General features: G+C 45.6%; 1 protein-coding gene across 4 annotated transcripts in view; it reads left to right on the top strand.

Annotated features, from left to right (window-relative positions):
• The window catches only part of Patr-1 (Protein associated with topo II related - 1), a 312,386-nt gene extending 300,318 nt beyond the window's left edge, over window positions 1-12,068 (top strand). For all 4 annotated transcript variants that reach the window (XM_070527717.1, XM_070527720.1, XM_070527716.1 and 1 more), the window contains 2 exons: window positions 5,039-5,139; window positions 10,255-12,068. In XM_070527717.1, coding sequence (XP_070383818.1) covers window positions 5,039-5,139; window positions 10,255-10,567 — 414 coding nt within the window. In that variant the 3' untranslated portion in view covers window positions 10,568-12,068. The remainder of the gene's footprint in view (window positions 1-5,038; window positions 5,140-10,254) is intronic.
• The last annotated feature ends 6,310 nt before the right edge of the window (window positions 12,069-18,378 follow it).

Below are 18,378 nucleotides of genomic sequence, written 5' to 3'. Positions count from 1 at the left end.
TCCACTCTTGAAGGCGAAGCAGAATAACGCATGAGTTGTTTCTTCGTCTAGCCGAACCAAATATAGCCAAGCAACAGCAGTTCACCAAGCTAAACAGTGGTTCAACAACTAAAATAAAGGCTAGTATGCTTCGCATCCTGGGCTTAACCTTAGCTAAGCCACAGCCATTTTTTGATGGCATTTGTAACTGACGCTGCATCAATATGCATCCCTGAAACGAACGGAACGCCCTCTAAACGACATATTCCTTGGTGGAATGAGCAGTGTAAGGAAGCTCGCAAAAATCAAAATAAGGCTTGGAGTCGCCTTCGCGACTGTCCAACTACCAAGAACTTGATTAGCTTCAAGAAAACAAAGTCCGAAGGTAGAAGAATGCGCCGCCTAGCCAAAAGGGAAAGCTGGCAAAAATACATCTCTAATATTAATTCATATACAGGTGAAAGAAAAACCTGGCACAGGGTAAACAAAATAAAAGGCCGCGAAACTCATCCTCTACTCTTGGTAAATACACAAGGAGACACACTTATTGACCAAGCTGATTCTCTAGGGGTACATTTTGAACAGATTTCTAGTTCATCCCACTACACAGATACGTTTCTCAGATACCAGAAACAAGCGGAACGACTGCCTCTGTGTCGGAAAGGAAATAGTAATCAACCCTACAACCGTTCATTTAACATGGCGGAATTCCAAGCTGCACCAAATGGCTGTAACACGTCCGCTCCAGGAAGTGACAGAATATTGTATGAAATGATCAAACACCTACACCCTGCAACCCACAAAACACTACTGTCATTTTTCAACTCATTGTTTTCTGCCGGCTGCATTCTATCCGCCTGGAAAGAAGCAATAATCATTCCAATACTAAAAGACGGCAAGGATCCAACTTCGGTCAACAGCTATAGGCCTATAGCATTGACAAGTTGCCTATGTAAACTGTTTGAGAAAATGGTGAACCGGCGTCTCCTTCATTTTTTTTTAAAGGAACAAACTATTAGATCCCCTACAGTGTGGCTTCAGGGAAGGTAGATCCACAATCAATCACCTTGTCCGCATTCAGACAAATATTCACAATGCTTTTTTGCATAAGCAGTTCTTTTTGTAAGTATTTATTGACATGGAGAAGGCGTAAGACACCACGTGGCGGAATTCTCCGTGACCTGGCTGAAATGGGAGTGCGAGGCAATTTGCTGAATGTCATCCAGAGTTACTTATCTAACCGCGCATTCCGCATCAGAGTTGGTAATGCGCTATCTCGTCTATTTACACAGGAAACGGGTGTACCACAAGGTGGCGTGCTGAGCTGCACTCTATTCGTTGTAAAAATGAACTCGCTTTTTACCATCATACCACGTACAATGTTTTATTCAGTGTAAGTGGATGATGTACAAATAGGTTTGAAATCATGTAGTCTTTCCATCTTTGAGCGACATGTACAGCTTGGGCTAAACAAATTGTCAAAGTGGGCTGACGAGAATGGGTTTAAGTTAAACCTGCAAAAAAGCATGTGTGTTCTCTTCTCGAACAAGAGAGGTATAGTACCTGAACCCGCTATTTACCTTAATCGACAACAGCTCCCTGTGAGCCATGAACATAAATTTTTGGGCCTCATTTTAGGCTCTAAATTTATATTTATCCCCCACTTGAATTATCTGAAAGCAAAGTGCATGAAGACAATGAATCTTCTGAAGCTCTTGTCCCGTACATCCTGGGGAAGTGACAGAAAGTGCCTTTTGAGCTTGTATAAAAGTTTGGTAAGGTCACGCCTTGATTACGGTGCTATAATGTATAACTCTGCTACGCCTAATGCCTTGAAGATGCTAGATTCGATTCACCACTTGGGTATCCGTCTTAATACAAGTGCTTTCAGGACTAGTCCTGTAGAGAGCCTGTACGTTGAATCCAACAAATGGTCTCTGCATCTACAAAGAGCATATTTAACTTTCTCTTACGCCCTAAAAGTTAAATCAGATATTCAGCATCCATGTCATTTTACAATTAGCGACTTGTCCATTGCCAGGCTATTCCATAACCGCCCAGCCACCACGCCTCCTCTGTTCCTCCGATTGGAAGCACTGTCAGAAGAAACAGGCATCCCTGTTTTAGAGAATGTCCTAATGGCTCCTACTCAGCTTCCACCGCCTTGGGAGTGGCAAACTATCCAATGTGACATCTCGTTCTTAAAAATATCGAAACGAGCGCCTGAGGCTCACATACAATCACATTTTCTTGAGCTTAAAGAGAAGTATTCCTGTGCTGAATTTTACACAGATGCTTCGAAGTCTACTGGTGGTGTTGCTTATGCAGCTCTCGGACCCTCATTTTCCACATCTGGGGCACTAAACCCACACACAAGCATCTTTACAGCGGAAGCATACGCTATACTCTTGGCTATTAAGCACATAAGGCTCACAAACGTCGCTAAGGCTGTTTTCTTCACAGACTCATTAAGTGTAGTGAGAGCCCTAATTAGCCTACGAAAACAACAGAACTCTGTTTTGAATTAACTAAATATACCTTGTTGTGCTCTGCAAATGTGTGCAATCAAGTGATCGTCTTATGCTGGTACCTGGCCACAGGGGTATAGAAGGCAATCTGGCTGCTGACGAAATGGCTACGTCAGTGAGTTTTAGCGACAAAGATGGAAATAACCCCATCCCTGCCACAGACCTAAAGCCTTTTCTGCGCCGTAAATTGAGGAGTCATTGTCAAGGTGAATGGGACACACAAGCCATGAATAAGCTTCACATTGTAAAAACAAAACTTGGGAACTGGATAAGTGGAAAAACAGCACGGTACAAAGAAGTACTTCTTTGCTGATTACGGATAGGCCGCACATACGGTACTCACTCTTATCTCTTGACTGGGAGCGATCCTCCAACTTGTATTAAGTGCAGCAATAGTCTCACAGTCATCCATGTTCTTATTCAGTGCCCTGCCATACAAAGAGAGAGGAAAAAGCATTTCCCTGCTGCATATAGCGAGAATATACCCCTTCACCCTGCATTTTTTCTTAGCGATGAACCACTTTTTAATCTGCAAACAGTCTTAGATTTTTGAGCCGAAACTGTCACCCTGAAAATCATTAGGCCAGGCCACTTTTAGCACATGACTAACAGCCCTGCATTCAAGGGCTCTGTTGAAACTCTGGTGTCAGTGTTATGTTTTATTGCATCATGTTTTAACGAAAGCCCATTGCCATAGCCTACATCAGCCTAGTCACCGTCATTATTTTAGCACCTATATATTCTACGCCACTTACAGCTACAGGTTTTAGGCTCTTTTACAGCCATGTCACATCTACCATGAGGAATTCATTGTGCACGCAATCCATAATACATCGCCAACATTACCACTTGTCATGGCGCTCTTTGGCCAAACCTGGCCCTTCGCCATAAAACACCACACATCATCATCATCATGACTTCAATGCCATCACATTAATGAAATGCACATCATGACATTCCATGAATTGCATAATATGTACTTCCTGACATGACATAACAACCACACGTGTACGTGCATGTCATGCCATGCATGTCAGTTCATTCGTGTCATGGATATCTGGATGCATGTTATACAATGGACCTGACATGAATGACGTTAATGGATTGAATTACATGACAGGCACTTCTTCCCCTGGATACATTCTGGATATGCATGTTATGACATGCATGTCATAACATGGTTGGCATAAATGCCGTGAATGGATATCATTACTTGTCTGTCAAGCAGTGAAGTGATTCCCATGCATGTCATGACATCTGTGACAAGAATGAGATTTATTCATGGCATGCCTGTACGCATTCATGACATGATATTATTATGAGAAGGAATTGTGCCGTACCAGTGGACCAAGTACGTACTTCGGACGATGATTATATGCTCATGTTCGTGATGGTCATTGCATCGTCCTTCCAGCTTTGTAATCCGATTCTCGCCTCTGATTCTTGCATGCCACCTGCACTCGAGCCAGGTCACATGTGTAAGAAGATCCCAGCATTTTGGCGGCAAACACCAGGCAGTGGTTGCATTCGTTCAAACAGCGATTGAGAAACAAGTTTTCCATGAACATTGATTTCCGACTGCCTGATCGCAGCACGCTACCTCCTTGTTCATCCATAAGCTCGTACCGGACTTTCGTGGCCCTTCTCGTCGTTACCAGGCCGCTTAATCAGATGTCGAGACATGCACTTACCTCGTGCACATAGTGTGTGAGTACAACCACGCTACATCGAATTCCGCTATGGCACGTCATCACAGCTCGCCCAAGGCAAACTGCTGCACCACACCACTCGTCCAAACGGCTATAAAAGGACACAGGCTTCAGGTTGTGTAACAGTATTGCCGCCAAGTCACCTATATGTGTCCTTTAAGTGATACCACGTGCAGCTGTCAGTGAGCATTTAGTTCTTGCATTTCTTATCCATCTCTCGCCTCCATGCCGCTCGTTCACATTAATTCGATCGTTCGTAGAAATTATGCAATCATTGTTACCATCATCTAGCTGCCGTCATCACACACTCACGTTCATTCCAGTTCACTGTACTTGCGTCACACACCTACTGGATTTACACAAAACAGCTTGGTCACCCTAGCAGCACTTTGTGAAACCCTGAACGATGCTGCATAGCCAGTTGCCTGCAAAAGGCTTTGCATAATGGTGATTTGCACAGTGCATGAGATCTGCAGAATATTTTACTTGGCAGAATTGCATATGACCTGCCTTAGTTACCATTGAAAGGAATCATAAGTACAAATTCAAAAAATTAAGAGGGTACTGAAATGATAGCATCTTTCTTCTTGTCTTTGAGTTTTTCAAATATAATATCATTTGCTTTCCCTTCTGGCTGAACTCCAAGGGTCCTGCCATTATGCGATTCATGTCTTTGCAGATAACACTGGTCAGACATAATACATTTGCTTCAGTGAAATTCTTTGTGCAACCACTGTTCAAGCCTCCATCTTCCTGTTAGCCTCTGTCTTGTTTGGATGTCATTGTGTAGTAGTACATAGTGGTTTAAAATGTTTATTTCAGTTTGCTCTCCGTGTGGCCTGGGCTATTGTAGTGCGAGCGGAATACCATTTTCAGTGTGAAGAAGCTAGCCAGCCATTCTTGAATGAAGTGCACAAGAAATGGTAAGACCTTTTTTTGATATTTATTTCTGCTCTTTTGTGCCTGCTCATGGCTACAAAACTAGGGTGACCATCCTACTCTGTATACTGTACTGTATACCGTATACAGTCGATCCCGGATATATCGAATTATTGCCTATATCGAACAGTTGAAAAATCCCTTTGGGAATACCATGCAAAATTATAGCACTATTGTTCGTGTATATAGAACTCCCGTGCACTGCCATATCGATGTATCAAACTCCGTGCTGAGCTGCGCCCCCGGCAAGTGCGCTTCTCCCATCGAATCCCACCCCCGCAAGTGCGCTTCTCCTCACGAGGCTCTCACGATGTTCCTGCTGCGATCTCACGCGCGCTGCCCCGCACTCTGAGATAGGGGTGTGTGGGTAAAAGGCACGTGACGAGGAGCACTTGGAGTGTGATTGGGTGTGAAAGGGAAGCCGGAGGGAGAAACCACGCTGACCACAGGCGCCTGTTTCCTGTGTTTTGGTTGGCTGACACCGCTGGCGCAGCAAGACGAACGAGGTCAGTGCAGCTTGGGCAGTGCAGCAACCAGACACAGTAGCGGTGACAAAATATATTCCTCTTTGCTGCTGGTGTAAATTTTTCGTAGGAATGTAATCGTTAAAGCGTTGTTTTTGTAAATGTTTAAAATATTTTACACTTGGTTAGCGCAATATTAGCTCTTTCTATGGCTGGTTAAGCTCTGTGCCACGGGTGGCTGGACCGTGGAGACCGATCGGGCAGCTCACGTACGTCTACGCTAAAGTTCCTTCATCAGCTTGAGTTTATGCCTATGCCGTTCCGTCGAAATGTTCAGCCAGTGTGTGGTTATCAAAATACCAGACACGTTCGGCATTGCGGCAGAATGCTCGCAACACACGCTGCTTCGATAGCTCTTGCTTGGGGTTGACAGCCAAGCGGCTAGCGGAGAGGTTTCGCGCGGGCGGGCTCCAAAACAACCGGAAGTGGACGATGTGACGTCGCATTGTGACGCAAAACCAGTTGAAGGTGGAGCTTAGCACCGATAGCTCGGTGAACGAGTTGAGGAGGAAAAGCATGGCTAGGCAGGAGGGTAACTTGTAATCGCTTGTAGCTCCATTAATATGTAACGCTTCACTTAAATTGTGGTGCGAATGTTCTACTTAAGCTGTGCCCTACGCGTCTACAAAGTTTGGTCGAACCGTTTCAGGGGCCCTTTAAGTTGCATTGTCAAGATAGCTTGAGAAAACAACTTACCTTTGCTTTTTGTGTGCTATCACAACTTATAGTACTTACAGCCATCCAAAGAAAGCGTTTGGCAAGCAGATCTCGCACGAGTAAGTGACTGTGCTCACGAAATGTAGTGCAACTTCATCAAGTGCAGTTTACTGGTGTGGGCGCGTGGACTGTTCCGCATCACCCTTGCCTGCTGCAGCGTGGTGCACGCTTGCATCCTGAAAGCTGGGATAGAAAAGACTTGTTTGGCCTTTCTTTGCACAGTGTTCTGTACTGCACAGCCATCGCTTGTGTTTGAGTGCGTGTTACAGTACCCGGCGGCCACGCAATGCATCGGCATACCTGGAACAGCTCAAATTACATTCGCAACGAGAAAACACATGGAGAGAGGGACACTCATCAACTTGCAAATGTTGAGCGAGTGACTCGCCTGGCTGCCTCTGTGCAACTGAGAGATCAGCAGTCGTGTGCAGTTCTGGGATTTTTGCCATATCCACATCACTACTGCTCACCGCCAGCTCTATGCATTGTCTGCTTAGGTGCTATTTAAAGGCTGCTAATAAGAAAATTAGACAATTACCAGGCCTGCTGCTTTGCCAAGATTACATATATAGTATATCTTAAGCATTTAAATGCAATTAATTTAGCCTTGATGAAATTTCGTGGCAGTTGGCCTTTAATGTGCTCATTTTTGAAGGATGGTAATGGAATGGCTTAAATGCTTAAAAACATTTTTAAAGGGACATTAAAGGCAAATAATAAATCGACGTGGACAGTTCAAATACCATTCGAGAAACCTCGCAACACTTGTCTCGGGCCAAGAAAGGACTTAGTTTACGAGAAAATTGCATCTGAAGGGCCAGAATACCTTTTTCGAAATTCAAATCTCCCGCCACCCAACCGGGCGAGTGGTGATGTTGCATACGCCATCACCGCCCTTTGCTGCCACCGGTGAGCAAAACGGCACCCGACAGAAGGCAGCACCGAGCCAAGACAGAGCGGTGGATTCGCCGCTGCAGCTGCTTTTTTGTCAAGTGGCGTAGACCGTTCGGGCATCCCGCGGCATAATATGGAAGTTGAATTCTCTTCTACTTGAAGTTTGTGCGAGTTTCGCAAACCAGGAAAACCAGCGCGGCACTAAGCGATCAGTAATGTACTGAAACGTGAAAGCATTGGCGGCACAGAGTCGAGCGAAAACGGAACATTTTGACCGCCCGCATTATTGTCAATGGTAATTTCAATTAGTTCTTTTTTTTTCTAAATATGAAATAGAACTGGATAAGTAGAATTTTACTTCGTCTTCTAATACGATACAATGGTGTTTTTTGCAACAAGTGGTTGAGTACTAGTGACAGAATTTAGCTGAGGAGTGCTTTCGTCATCGGCCAAGTGCTTGGATGTCCCAGGGGAATCTCTAATCATGTCCTGCCTTTACCTCAGTTTCTCAATTACTAAGGCCCTGTTCGCGATATTATTGACGCCTTAGAGATTTCCAAGCAATAATCTGTCACTTTAGCTTGACTTAATATTTGCATTTAGTGTTCCTTTAAAACTCAAAGGTGTCTCGAGGGAAACCTGGTGTGCAGTGATCGAACAGCTGCACCAAATTTCACCAAGAGTAGTCCTTAGCACCATCCTGCTCAAGAGCAGCATTTTTTTCAGAAAATTGCACTAAGTGAAACATAAAATTGAGAATGTCCTTTTGTTGAAGCAAACTGCGCTGCTCCCTGCATCACCTTGAACAAAGCAGAACAAGATAAGCTTGACATTATGGGTCTCACAGGAGTACCGACCACCGTGGTTTCAAGCTTAGCGAGCCACAGGGCCATGTCGGCCATCTCCTAGCGCGCCACTGCACACGTAATTAGGCCGCAAAGGGGCTCGAGTGCTGTGCACACAAGAGAACACAGTATTACCCTGAGTTGGCAGAAACCATTTGTCTCCAGTGAAACCCAACACTGCACAAATGCCCAGTCCGGGGGTTTGTGGGAGTTGTTTGGTTCCTGCGCTAAGAGCAAAACTACAGACAGAGGCACCTTCAGCATGTCGCTGCAAGAGTAAAGGCTCCCGCAACTTGCCGCTGGAAAAAGTCCCCATGGCTATGCTGCTTGCTCTTGCGACAACCAGAGCAGAACTACAGACAGGGGCACCTATAGCATGTCCTGAGAGCTCGGGCAATCTCCTTCGGCTTGGGCCTTCGATATGTGCCGCTTGGTGCAGTTCGGCCTCACGTGAGCACTAGGCACCGGTCTTCAGATTAGCATCCGGAAGGGATCAACTCAAGGTGCCATTGTCATATGGGAAGAGGACTCGGCACCTGTAGAGGACTCAGCTCAACACACAAACAGCCATGTTGGTTTTCAGGAACACGAGCCCAGCAGACCCTCGGGTTGCCTTAACTCAAAGTAATTCAAGGCAAACAACCATGGAGACCACAAAAGTCGTTCGCGGGGCAGCGTGACTGCATGAGGGTGCACCACAGCCGGTTCTGGCTTTGCGTTCCACTCAGGCAAACGAAAACATGTTGATTGACTGGCACAGGCAGCCAAGTCAAGTGACGTTAGACGCATGCATGATAACCTAATGGAGAGCTTTCCACCTGACTCATCAACAATCGGCAGGGTGAGCCCACACTTCAGAAACTTGTCGCCTAATTGATGCCACCTGGGTGATGTTGAACCAAGCCTTCTTCCGTGTTTTTGCAAGCACTTCATGAAGGCCTGGCCGAAGATATTCTGCCGAATATATCTATTTTATTTGCTGTGCATTTTAACCCCTCTCTTCTGTTTTCTTTTTGAAGAAAATAGGCACTACTGCTTACTATTCAAATTGGATTAAGTATTTTAACATGCTTACTAGAAAGTGACGGCATCGGGCGACATGCTGTCAGCCCGTCTTGACATAAAACAAGGTTCCATGTCACTCTGGGAATTAGGAAATGTCAGCTTGGTAGACACCCTGGCAGAGCAACCTTCAAAAAAAAAAATCTCAAATGCTGCATTTTTTAAATCTGCTCATCTTCGTACTTCTCTGGACATCCCAGCTTGCAGTATACAGCAGAAATAGGCCTTTAGGCGTAAAACGAGCTTGTGCAATTGTATTTTTCTACTAATTTTAAAGTAATACATTTTTTTACTCTAACCATCAAAGTCTGAAAAATCTTGCTTATTGAAAAATTTCTGAAAAAAAAAAGTCCTCTCAGTATTGTCAATGTCACTCAAATTTTTCTCTAGATCTGCAGAATAATACTATGACAATAAAATGTTGCATCATTTTTATTGGAACAAGTTACATATGTTGAATGTTGCATTTCAAGAGAGTGGTCCATAGCGCAGAAATGAGCATTTCTTGAAAAATTGTAATACAAGGACACGCCTCCTTCTCTGATGAGCTTTGCTCACTGGCAAGAAAGATGCATTTGCGGTCGGTGAAAAATGTTTTCAAAAGATAAAACTGAATGAAATGTACACGCACAGTTTGTGGTTTCAGTACAGCGGACAATATTCCTCATCAATAGGCAGTGAGCACCTTTATAGCCCTCTGTTAATTTTTTCCAGCAAAGTACCATTATGAAAGCTATAGCAATAAACAGTTCGCTTACGTGAATGAAAAAAGTACATTTCGTAAAATTTGTTCATCACCTAAAGACCTTTGATGATTTTTTTCTAATTTACTGATAGCTTTCTTTAAAGAGAAGTAGCAGTTTAGCGCTATTCAGTCACGTGTGCATAATGTGCAAAATTATGAGAAAAATAAAATATGCCAAATATACCGCCTGTTTTGATCTCTCGTGGAATTGATCCTCATTATTTTTCTTTCACCACCTGCTACACAAATGAATGCAGCAATGAACATGTACATTTATTTATTTTTTTACTATAATTACCTTGTGTGATGCAGGGCAAAGCTGCTTTCTGAAATGGTGGATTTGCTCATCGCCTCACTCAAGAAGCATGACATTGGCGAAGACGACACAAGCGTCAAAAGTAAATATAACTCTGCGGTACTTCTGCTGTTTCCACATGAGCGTCGAGCCCTTGCGTCACAGCTGCGACGCTTTGCAATAAACTCTCAGCTTGCTAGTGAACTGTCCTGCACTTATCCTGTAAAGCCCACGCACCAGGCTGTGCTTCAGTTGCATCATCAGCAGAATGGATTTGGCGACAAAGCTGCATTGCCCTGCTGTGGTGAACCTGTAACAGCTGTTGACTAAGCTGGAGCCTATTTTTGTGGAAGGCCAACAGATTGACATTTTGTGCTGCACTGTGCTTCCTGTCTTTAATTTTTTTTTTTATTGCACTTATGAAGGCCTCTCTCGTAAGCTTATTAGAAGAGGTGTTCTCTGCCAACTTTCCTTCCTTTTTTTTTTCTCCTCTGCCTTTTTTCTGAATATCTGTTGGGACTTGTAGTACTTCAGGCAGGTATGGCAAGATGGGCAGAATTTTTTCGCACAAACTGTTTAGGGATGGATGGCAGTTACTTAACTTGCATGTAGTATCAAGAGTGTCATTGGTACACAGTAAAAATTTTTGAACAGGCCTACTATGGCTCCTCAGTTATTTTCACTGAAGTGTCAAACCTTGGCATGATTTCGATGTCTTTGCATTAGAGACTCCACATTAAGAATTCACAAAATGTTGTATCTTTGTATCTTTCGGTAAAGTGCACTGTTGCTTCATGAGAAAATGGACAAATCAGCATGGACTTTGTGCTATCAGAAGTTGGAACATGTCAGAAATACTAGCTGTAAAGCTTTTTCATGTATTGGGATCATAGCCTCTCTCATACATATGTGCTGTTCAAAGTGCTCCTTGTTTTCAAATGCTGCTTTGCTGTTCCATTTACTCTGTGTGAGCCTAATTAAAATTGACTTCATTCTGCAGTCATATGAAGTGTAATTGCAATTCTGCCCATTGCTTGCTTTGAAACTGCTAATTGCTTTTTTTGCGAGCTAGCCAAGGTTTTGCTGTTGATGTTACCTTCTCTGACAGCTTCAGACCTTTGCTGCATTGCAAAAAAAAAAGAATGCTTTTTGTGCTTCTCATGGTTCCGAGACTTGTGGGCTCTTCACAGACACTGTGATAAAAGGGGGATCCTCAAATTTTTTCAGTGTCAATGTGCATTGTCTCTTTGTTTTAAATGCTTGCTCACAGTGTTGTCTTTGCATTTGGCTTCTCGCAAGAGGCCACTCACTTTTCAGAGCTTAGCAGACGATTTTCAAAGCCCTGCTTTTTGTTCTCAAAGTGCCCCCATACATTTGCTTCAGGGGTTGCCTTCTTTCTGAATCATGGAGCACAAGCATTTTGATGTTGAGTTTGTGTAAACTCAGACTTTATCACCTCAACACATCTGTAGAAGTGTGACATTGCACCGTTGACTTTACATTACCAGTTGTTTTTTGATTACTGGTGGTCATATGGGTGCAGTTCATGTGCTTGAAAGTTGAAATCTTTTCATCTCTGCTGTGCTTGTAAATTGCTTTTTTTTTTTTGCAGCTAACATAGAAAGCTGCAGGTGCGGCTGAACATCTGGCATTTTCAACTTAATCTGGTTTTTCATTTACCAACTTTGTTAGCCTGTGCATTATTTGTTTGTAGCAAAAATAGAAACAATTGGCATTGAATGATGTTTACATCTTGTTTTCTGAACATGTAGTGAGAAGCCATCACTGTACAGTTGCAAACATTTGTGTCAACATAAATTTGTTGCTCATCTGTCTTTGTCCTGTGCATTTATAAGGGGAAGCTTATATAGATCTTTTGGAACCCTACAACACTCCCTAATGAAGTTATCAAAGGTGTTTGCGATGAAATGGCTCCTCATCAGGCCACGTAACAAATTTTGGTTACATGTTGGAAGTTATTTCATGGCCTTTTAGGTGCAGAAGAGATTAGGTGCGAGCTAGTAGGTATGGGTCATTCATATTAAACAGCTCCAAAAAACACACGGATAAGGAAGAGCACAGGACCAGCACTGAGAAGAGCTGAACAAACGGATGGATCAGATCAGAAACGCTGCTCGCAGACGATGAATGTTGACTTAGAAGGGTTTCGGTGCGAGCTAGTTGGTATGGGTCATTCATTTTAAGCAGCGCCAAAAAACACAGACAAGGAAGAGCACAGGACTAGCGCTGAGAAGAGCTGAACAAATGGATGGATCAGAGAAAACACAAAGACAAACACTGCTCGCAGACGATAAATGATGACTCAGAAAGGTTTTGGTGCGAGCTAGTTGGTATGGGTCATTAATTTTAAACAGCGCCAAAAAAACACAGACAAGGAAGAGCACAGGACCAGCACTGAGAAGAGCTGAACAAACAGATGGATCGGAAAAAACACAAAGACGAACACTGCCCGCAGATGATAATGAATTCGAAGGTTTTGGGTGCAAGCAAATTGGTACGAGTCAGTCATTTTAAACATTGCCAAAAAAACACAAGGACAAGGAAGAGCACAGTACCAGCACTGAGAAGAGCTGAACAAATGGATGGCTCAGAGAAAACACAAGAAGGAACACTGCTTGCAGACTAAATGATGACATAGAAGGGTTTGGGCGCGGGCTAGTTGGTATGGGTCATCAATTTTAGACAGCGGGTTCTGTGCTCTTCCTTGTCCTTGTGTTTTTTGGCTATGTTTAAAATTAATTAGCCGTACCAACTAGCTCGCACCCAAATCCTTCCAAGTCATCATTTACCATCCGCGAGCAGTTTTCCTTTCAGTGTTTTATCTGACCCATCCATTTGTGCAGCTCTTCTCAGCACTGGTACTGTGCTCTTCCTTGTCTGTGTGTTTTTGGCGCTGTTTAAAATGAATTATTCTTAGGCGTGTTCTACCGCAAGGTTTTTAAAAATTTAGTTCATTAATGGCAGAGCTAGAAATATTTGAATTGCCGCAAACCAATGATTTCTGGAGGCTTCGCTTCACCTTCAGCATAGACACTCCCCACTTGCCCCCGTCAAGCCACCACAAGCAAAATTCCTTCCCTGCATTCTCCCATGCCGGAGGATTGTGTGACGGATACGTCACGAGCCCCGCCGTCTTTTTTTCTTTTTTCGATAGCCATTTAGGGACACTCCAGGTGCATTTCCGCATTCGGCGTCGGCATCGCCTTGATGTTCCATATAAACTCCAATTGCATATAACGCCGTGGTTGTGCGCCGTATGCTGTAGGTGCCAGTGAAAGCGTGCGAGGCCAAGGATGGTGGCTTGATCTCGCGTGTGCAAGGGAGTAAGCGCGCTGTCTTTCATCGCGCACAAGGCACCGGGGGTGGATGGGGGCGTTCTACTGCGGTGGCCGCTGGCGCGGCCCTATTTTGAAAGCGATCTGCGAAGAGTGCAGAGTCTAGGTGCGCCGAGGGCCGATAGCCTCTTGTTCAATGTGTTCTCGCCGCTTCGTTCGCATTGAAGCGAGAAGTATCACGAAGATCCGTCGCTGCTGCTGCCACTCATCCCCATGCCGGCGTTTTGACAGCGAGTGTCCGCGCCCATCAAGTAAGATTAAAGTAGGTAAGTAAGATGTTTGCCTGTGCGCATGTCACACCATGCTTGTTAATGTAGTTAGTAAGAAATTGAGTTTATACGACCGGTAAAACTGCGAAGTCTTACAGCTGTATAAAGATTTGGTATCGCTATCACTGCTTTGCCTTTGCGGTAAAACTGCGACCTTATTTTTTTTTTTTTTCACGCGCGTTTTGGCCAGGTGGCGCACTTCCGGTGTCGGTCTTAGAGTTACTGTATATGCTACCGCAGGTAGCATATACAGTAACTCTAGTCGGTCTCACGCCTGAGCTGTTAAGCCTAACCAGACGTACGCGGCCACATGCGCTGCACCGCATCTGAGCGCGTACGGCGTCAGGAGCGGAGGCTGCATACAGTACTAGAATAGTACACTGTAATCCCATGTCAACGCGCGGCGGCGTGGAGACCTTGCACTCTTTCTTTAACCTCCTTGCTTGCACTGCTAGGTTTTCTGCGCCCGCACCGGAAGTTGCCGCTCGCGTCACCCGCCCGACGCGCCTCGCATGACCACGGCGAACCAACGTGACTTCCGGAACGATCCTCCGCGCGGCATGCAGGCAAGCCCGGGCAAGCTGCGTGCGTTGTGATTAGGGTTCCTCGCGGGTTTTGATATTCTATGATGGCAGCCGCTGAAATCTTCAGCCGTAACGGGTGCATTATTAACGAAATGCTCATCGCCTAAGTTCGGGACATGACGCAGCGTGCAGCATGCGTAAGGCACAGGGCACGCGAGTGATGCTATGCCGACCCTGCTGCAGGTTTCACTGGGTTCGCAATACTGACAGTTAGCTGACTGAACCACTAGGAGTCCTGCAACACCATTTTTTAAAATGTACTGTAAACTAAGGAGCAGTGGGGCTGTGGCTATGAGAGAGAGAACCACGACGTGAGAGAGAAACCTTTTTTCGGTGCTCGATCGGCTGTACCACCCAGTCGCGAACGCCTACTGCACAAAGCGCTTACCGACAATAAAAACAAATTTTAAGTAAAAATTAACTTATTGTGTGCTATCGCCATATTTAGCACATTGCGTAACGTGACTGTTAAGCGTAGGCTGGGCTGTCTTGAATCGCCGTGACGAAACGCGTGGGCGGTCCTAAGGCGAGCCATAGCGAAACCTTTCGTAATTTCAATAAGTTATTTTTTCTGAAAATGAAATAGAACTGGACAAGTAACATTTTATTTCGTCTTGTATTACAATGCAAGGATGCTTTTTGCAACGAGTGGTTGAATACTAGTGATAGAATTTAACTGAGGATTGCTTTCGTCATCGTACAAGTACTTGAATGTCCAGGGGGAGTCTCTAATAGTGTCCTGCATTTATCTCAATTTCTTGATTATTAAGGCTCTGTTCGCGATAATATTGGCGCCTGAGAGATTCTCGAGCACTAATCCATCACTTTAGCTCGACCTAATATTTGCCTTTAGTGTCCCTTTAAGTGTCCCTTTAAGCTCCTCAGGTTTCGCTTACGGTGCTCAATAAAAACACCACGCGGCAGTACTCCTGGACATTTCTGTAAGTACTCGCAAAACGAGGGACGTTTTTTACTGTAGAAAGAATAATCATGGGCAAACTTAAAGCAGAGAATCGTTTACAGATGCTATATCTTTACCAAATATGTACGGTGAATGCCACTGCACGCGGTCGCCGCGATGGAGTCTCCCGAACCGGCTTCTTGCGTGAAAAGTAGGCAAACGCTGAGAGAAAACCATGTAAAATATGTTCTTTTAGTGGGCTGTCTGTTTAACTAAATCGAGTATAACATAATGAGGCCTCAGTGCAGCGATCACACGGGTTCCGTGACCAGCTGAGCGCCTGCATCCATGTACGCGCACAATATTTCCCTTTCGCTGTGAGTGCGTTTTCGCATCGTGCCGCGAGCTTTACGCAGCAGCAAATGAGCATTTGACAGCACACAAGCAACAAGTGTTGCGTGGAAACTATCAGAGCTGTTCAAAAAATTTTTCGTTACAACTACGGACTTCTACAACTACCAGGGCGACTTGGGATGTTCCGTCGCTATGATCGAATCTTTTTTTTTTTTCCTAAAGTCTTGGACGTTAAAATACCAATATTTCTCAAGTATGTTTATCGGTCTTCTCAGCGAGCACATTTCATTGTTTGATGCTACACAAGCGTGAGCATGTCATGCCTCTCTTTATGTGCTTTTAATGGTTTCCTTTCCATTACTGTGAACTTGCCAGTATCTAGCATCAACAAGTTCATAGACCAAAACTTCATCACATTAGCCGGGCAGCGCGCGGGCGAGCGTCTCAGTGCGCGCTTTGTGCTACACGCGGAATATCGCAGCCCCGACGCCGTAGCAGAAATCTTCCTCGCGTGTGTGCTTTCTGCACACTCGAGTTGTAGCCGATGGGTGTCTGCCGGTTCTAAGTTTCGCGAGCCAAGCTTCACGCAGGTTCTTGTCCTGCGGCTACGTGTGAATAAGGCTGACACCGGGCTCTGTTGCGTACGTCCGGCACTGCGGCACCGAGCAGTAGCCTACAATGCTGCATGCCTTCAAAGGCAGCCACTACCTATTATAGTGCTTTCAAATGTCAACCAGACACCCAAGGCGGGGAAGCTTCACCGCTTAATCCGAACCGCAGCGCAGGTGGGATTTTAAACTTTAGTTTCCAGTTCGCTTCGGTGCTTCCGAAGCAGCTGACGCGGCCGCTGTGTCCACGTGATCCCTCATGCCACGTCATGCCGACGGTGGCGCCAGCTTTTCCAGAGGTGGAGATCGCCTCACCGCGCCGGCGGCGTGTTTTCGCATGGTGTTGCGTAATCCAGGGTAGCGTATCGCACTGCTACCGAGAAGTAGCGACGCCTGCCAATCGAAGCTCGACCGATGTTACTTATTGGATAACGTGGCGTTGTCGGCGGGTTGCAGGCATCCGGTAGACCATGGCGACCAAGCAAGGGCGAGGCGATTTCTAGTGCGAAACTTGCACAGTTTATTCAAACGTAGTTGAAAGAAAATGAGAAGAGCATGAAGTGAGTAAAAGTACGTTTCGGTGCCCCTTAAATAGGCTCTCTACAATCGTGGGCGGGATCTTGCTTCCGTCGACGTCACGTGACCGGCATAGAAAGAGGGCCCCGCCTCCTCTGGTTATACCGAGCTTGCTGCAGAGAGGAGGTCGTCACGCCTCCTGGAATTGTAGACGCCTGTCCGTCTCTTTTGCGCGTTGCGGGTTCGTGGAAGTTCTCCTCTAGGTCCAATTCGAGGAAAGGGCCTCTCAAAGCTGGCACACCCACACACACATAAACACACAAAAGAGACCTGTACACTGCGGGGCTTCCGGCAGACACTCGAAACGGTCATGACGAATTAGGAAGTCACGCTTCATTTCGACGAGGCCTGGTGGAAGAAGGTCGGGTGAGAGAAAGTTCTTTGTGCACGAGGTGCGGGACGCCAACACTAGCAGGCGAAGTCGCGCCTCATTTCGGCGAGGCAGGGTGAGATGGTCGGTTGAAATTCTCTGCACGTGGTGCCAGACGTCAACCCTAACAATGGATGCCGCGCGATGGCGCCACTGCTACAGGGCTACTGCTGTGGCCCGGCGGCATACGGCTTCTTGGGCGTTTCCGGACGCAATAATTGAAGATTTCGAAATGATCGGTGCTGTTATCTAAACACACTCATGTTACACGTGCGATTAGTCATTATTTGCACATTTCTGTTGGTGGATATGCCGGTACATCATTTAAGCCCAAACATCACGATATGCATATTAAACCGAGTACAAGCCAATCGCCGGCTAAGGGTAGAAAAAAGTTAATTCGATCGCCTTTCCACATCAGTGTGAATCGGCCACTTATAATTACACTCTGCTGAACTAGGGCCTTATTTTGAAACGATCCACTTCGGCGATACTATCGCCGCTGGGATAGTGCTCCGTCAGGCGCGCGCTTATTGGGTGGTTGAGCAAAATCGGACGACGTAGCTTGTCGGATTTTGCTAAAACGAAATCAGCGCGTGCCTCACGGCGAACTATCACCGAAGTGGATCGTTTCAGAATACGGCCCCTAGCACGTGCTATTCCGAGGCACCGTACGCTGGAGGCGCCATGTGCAGTGCTGTGCAGCTTTATCGTCAGGGAATGGGAAATCTGACTGAAATCCTCAATGTTCATGGCTCCTTTGCAAGCATAGCTGCAAGTCTACTGATCTCTCCTTGAATTAGTTCTAACACATAACTACTTTCAATTTGAGGAGAGTTACTACCTACAGATATATGGTACAAGCATGGGTACACCTTTTGCACCAACCTACGCGAACATATTAAGGCGAAAGCCTTTAATGGCTAATGCTCGCGGTCGCGTCCAAAGATCGCGTCCGTCCGTGCGCTGGAATCATGCCAACTATGGCCTCGGCCTCTCCTCCGCGCAGCGGCGCAACCTCCCCCCCCCCCCCCCCCCCCTTAGCAACCGGCACGCCGGTGGGGGCGCAGGTGCAGCTGCGCATAGCAACCGCGACGTCACACAGTAGAGGCAGAACCGGTAG

This window comes from Dermacentor albipictus, chromosome 10, assembly GCF_038994185.2.
Source record: "Dermacentor albipictus isolate Rhodes 1998 colony chromosome 10, USDA_Dalb.pri_finalv2, whole genome shotgun sequence".
Taxonomy (NCBI): domain Eukaryota; kingdom Metazoa; phylum Arthropoda; class Arachnida; order Ixodida; family Ixodidae; genus Dermacentor; species Dermacentor albipictus.
The sequence above is the reverse complement of the archived record's forward strand: the minus strand, read 5'-3'. Positions and strand labels throughout refer to the sequence as shown.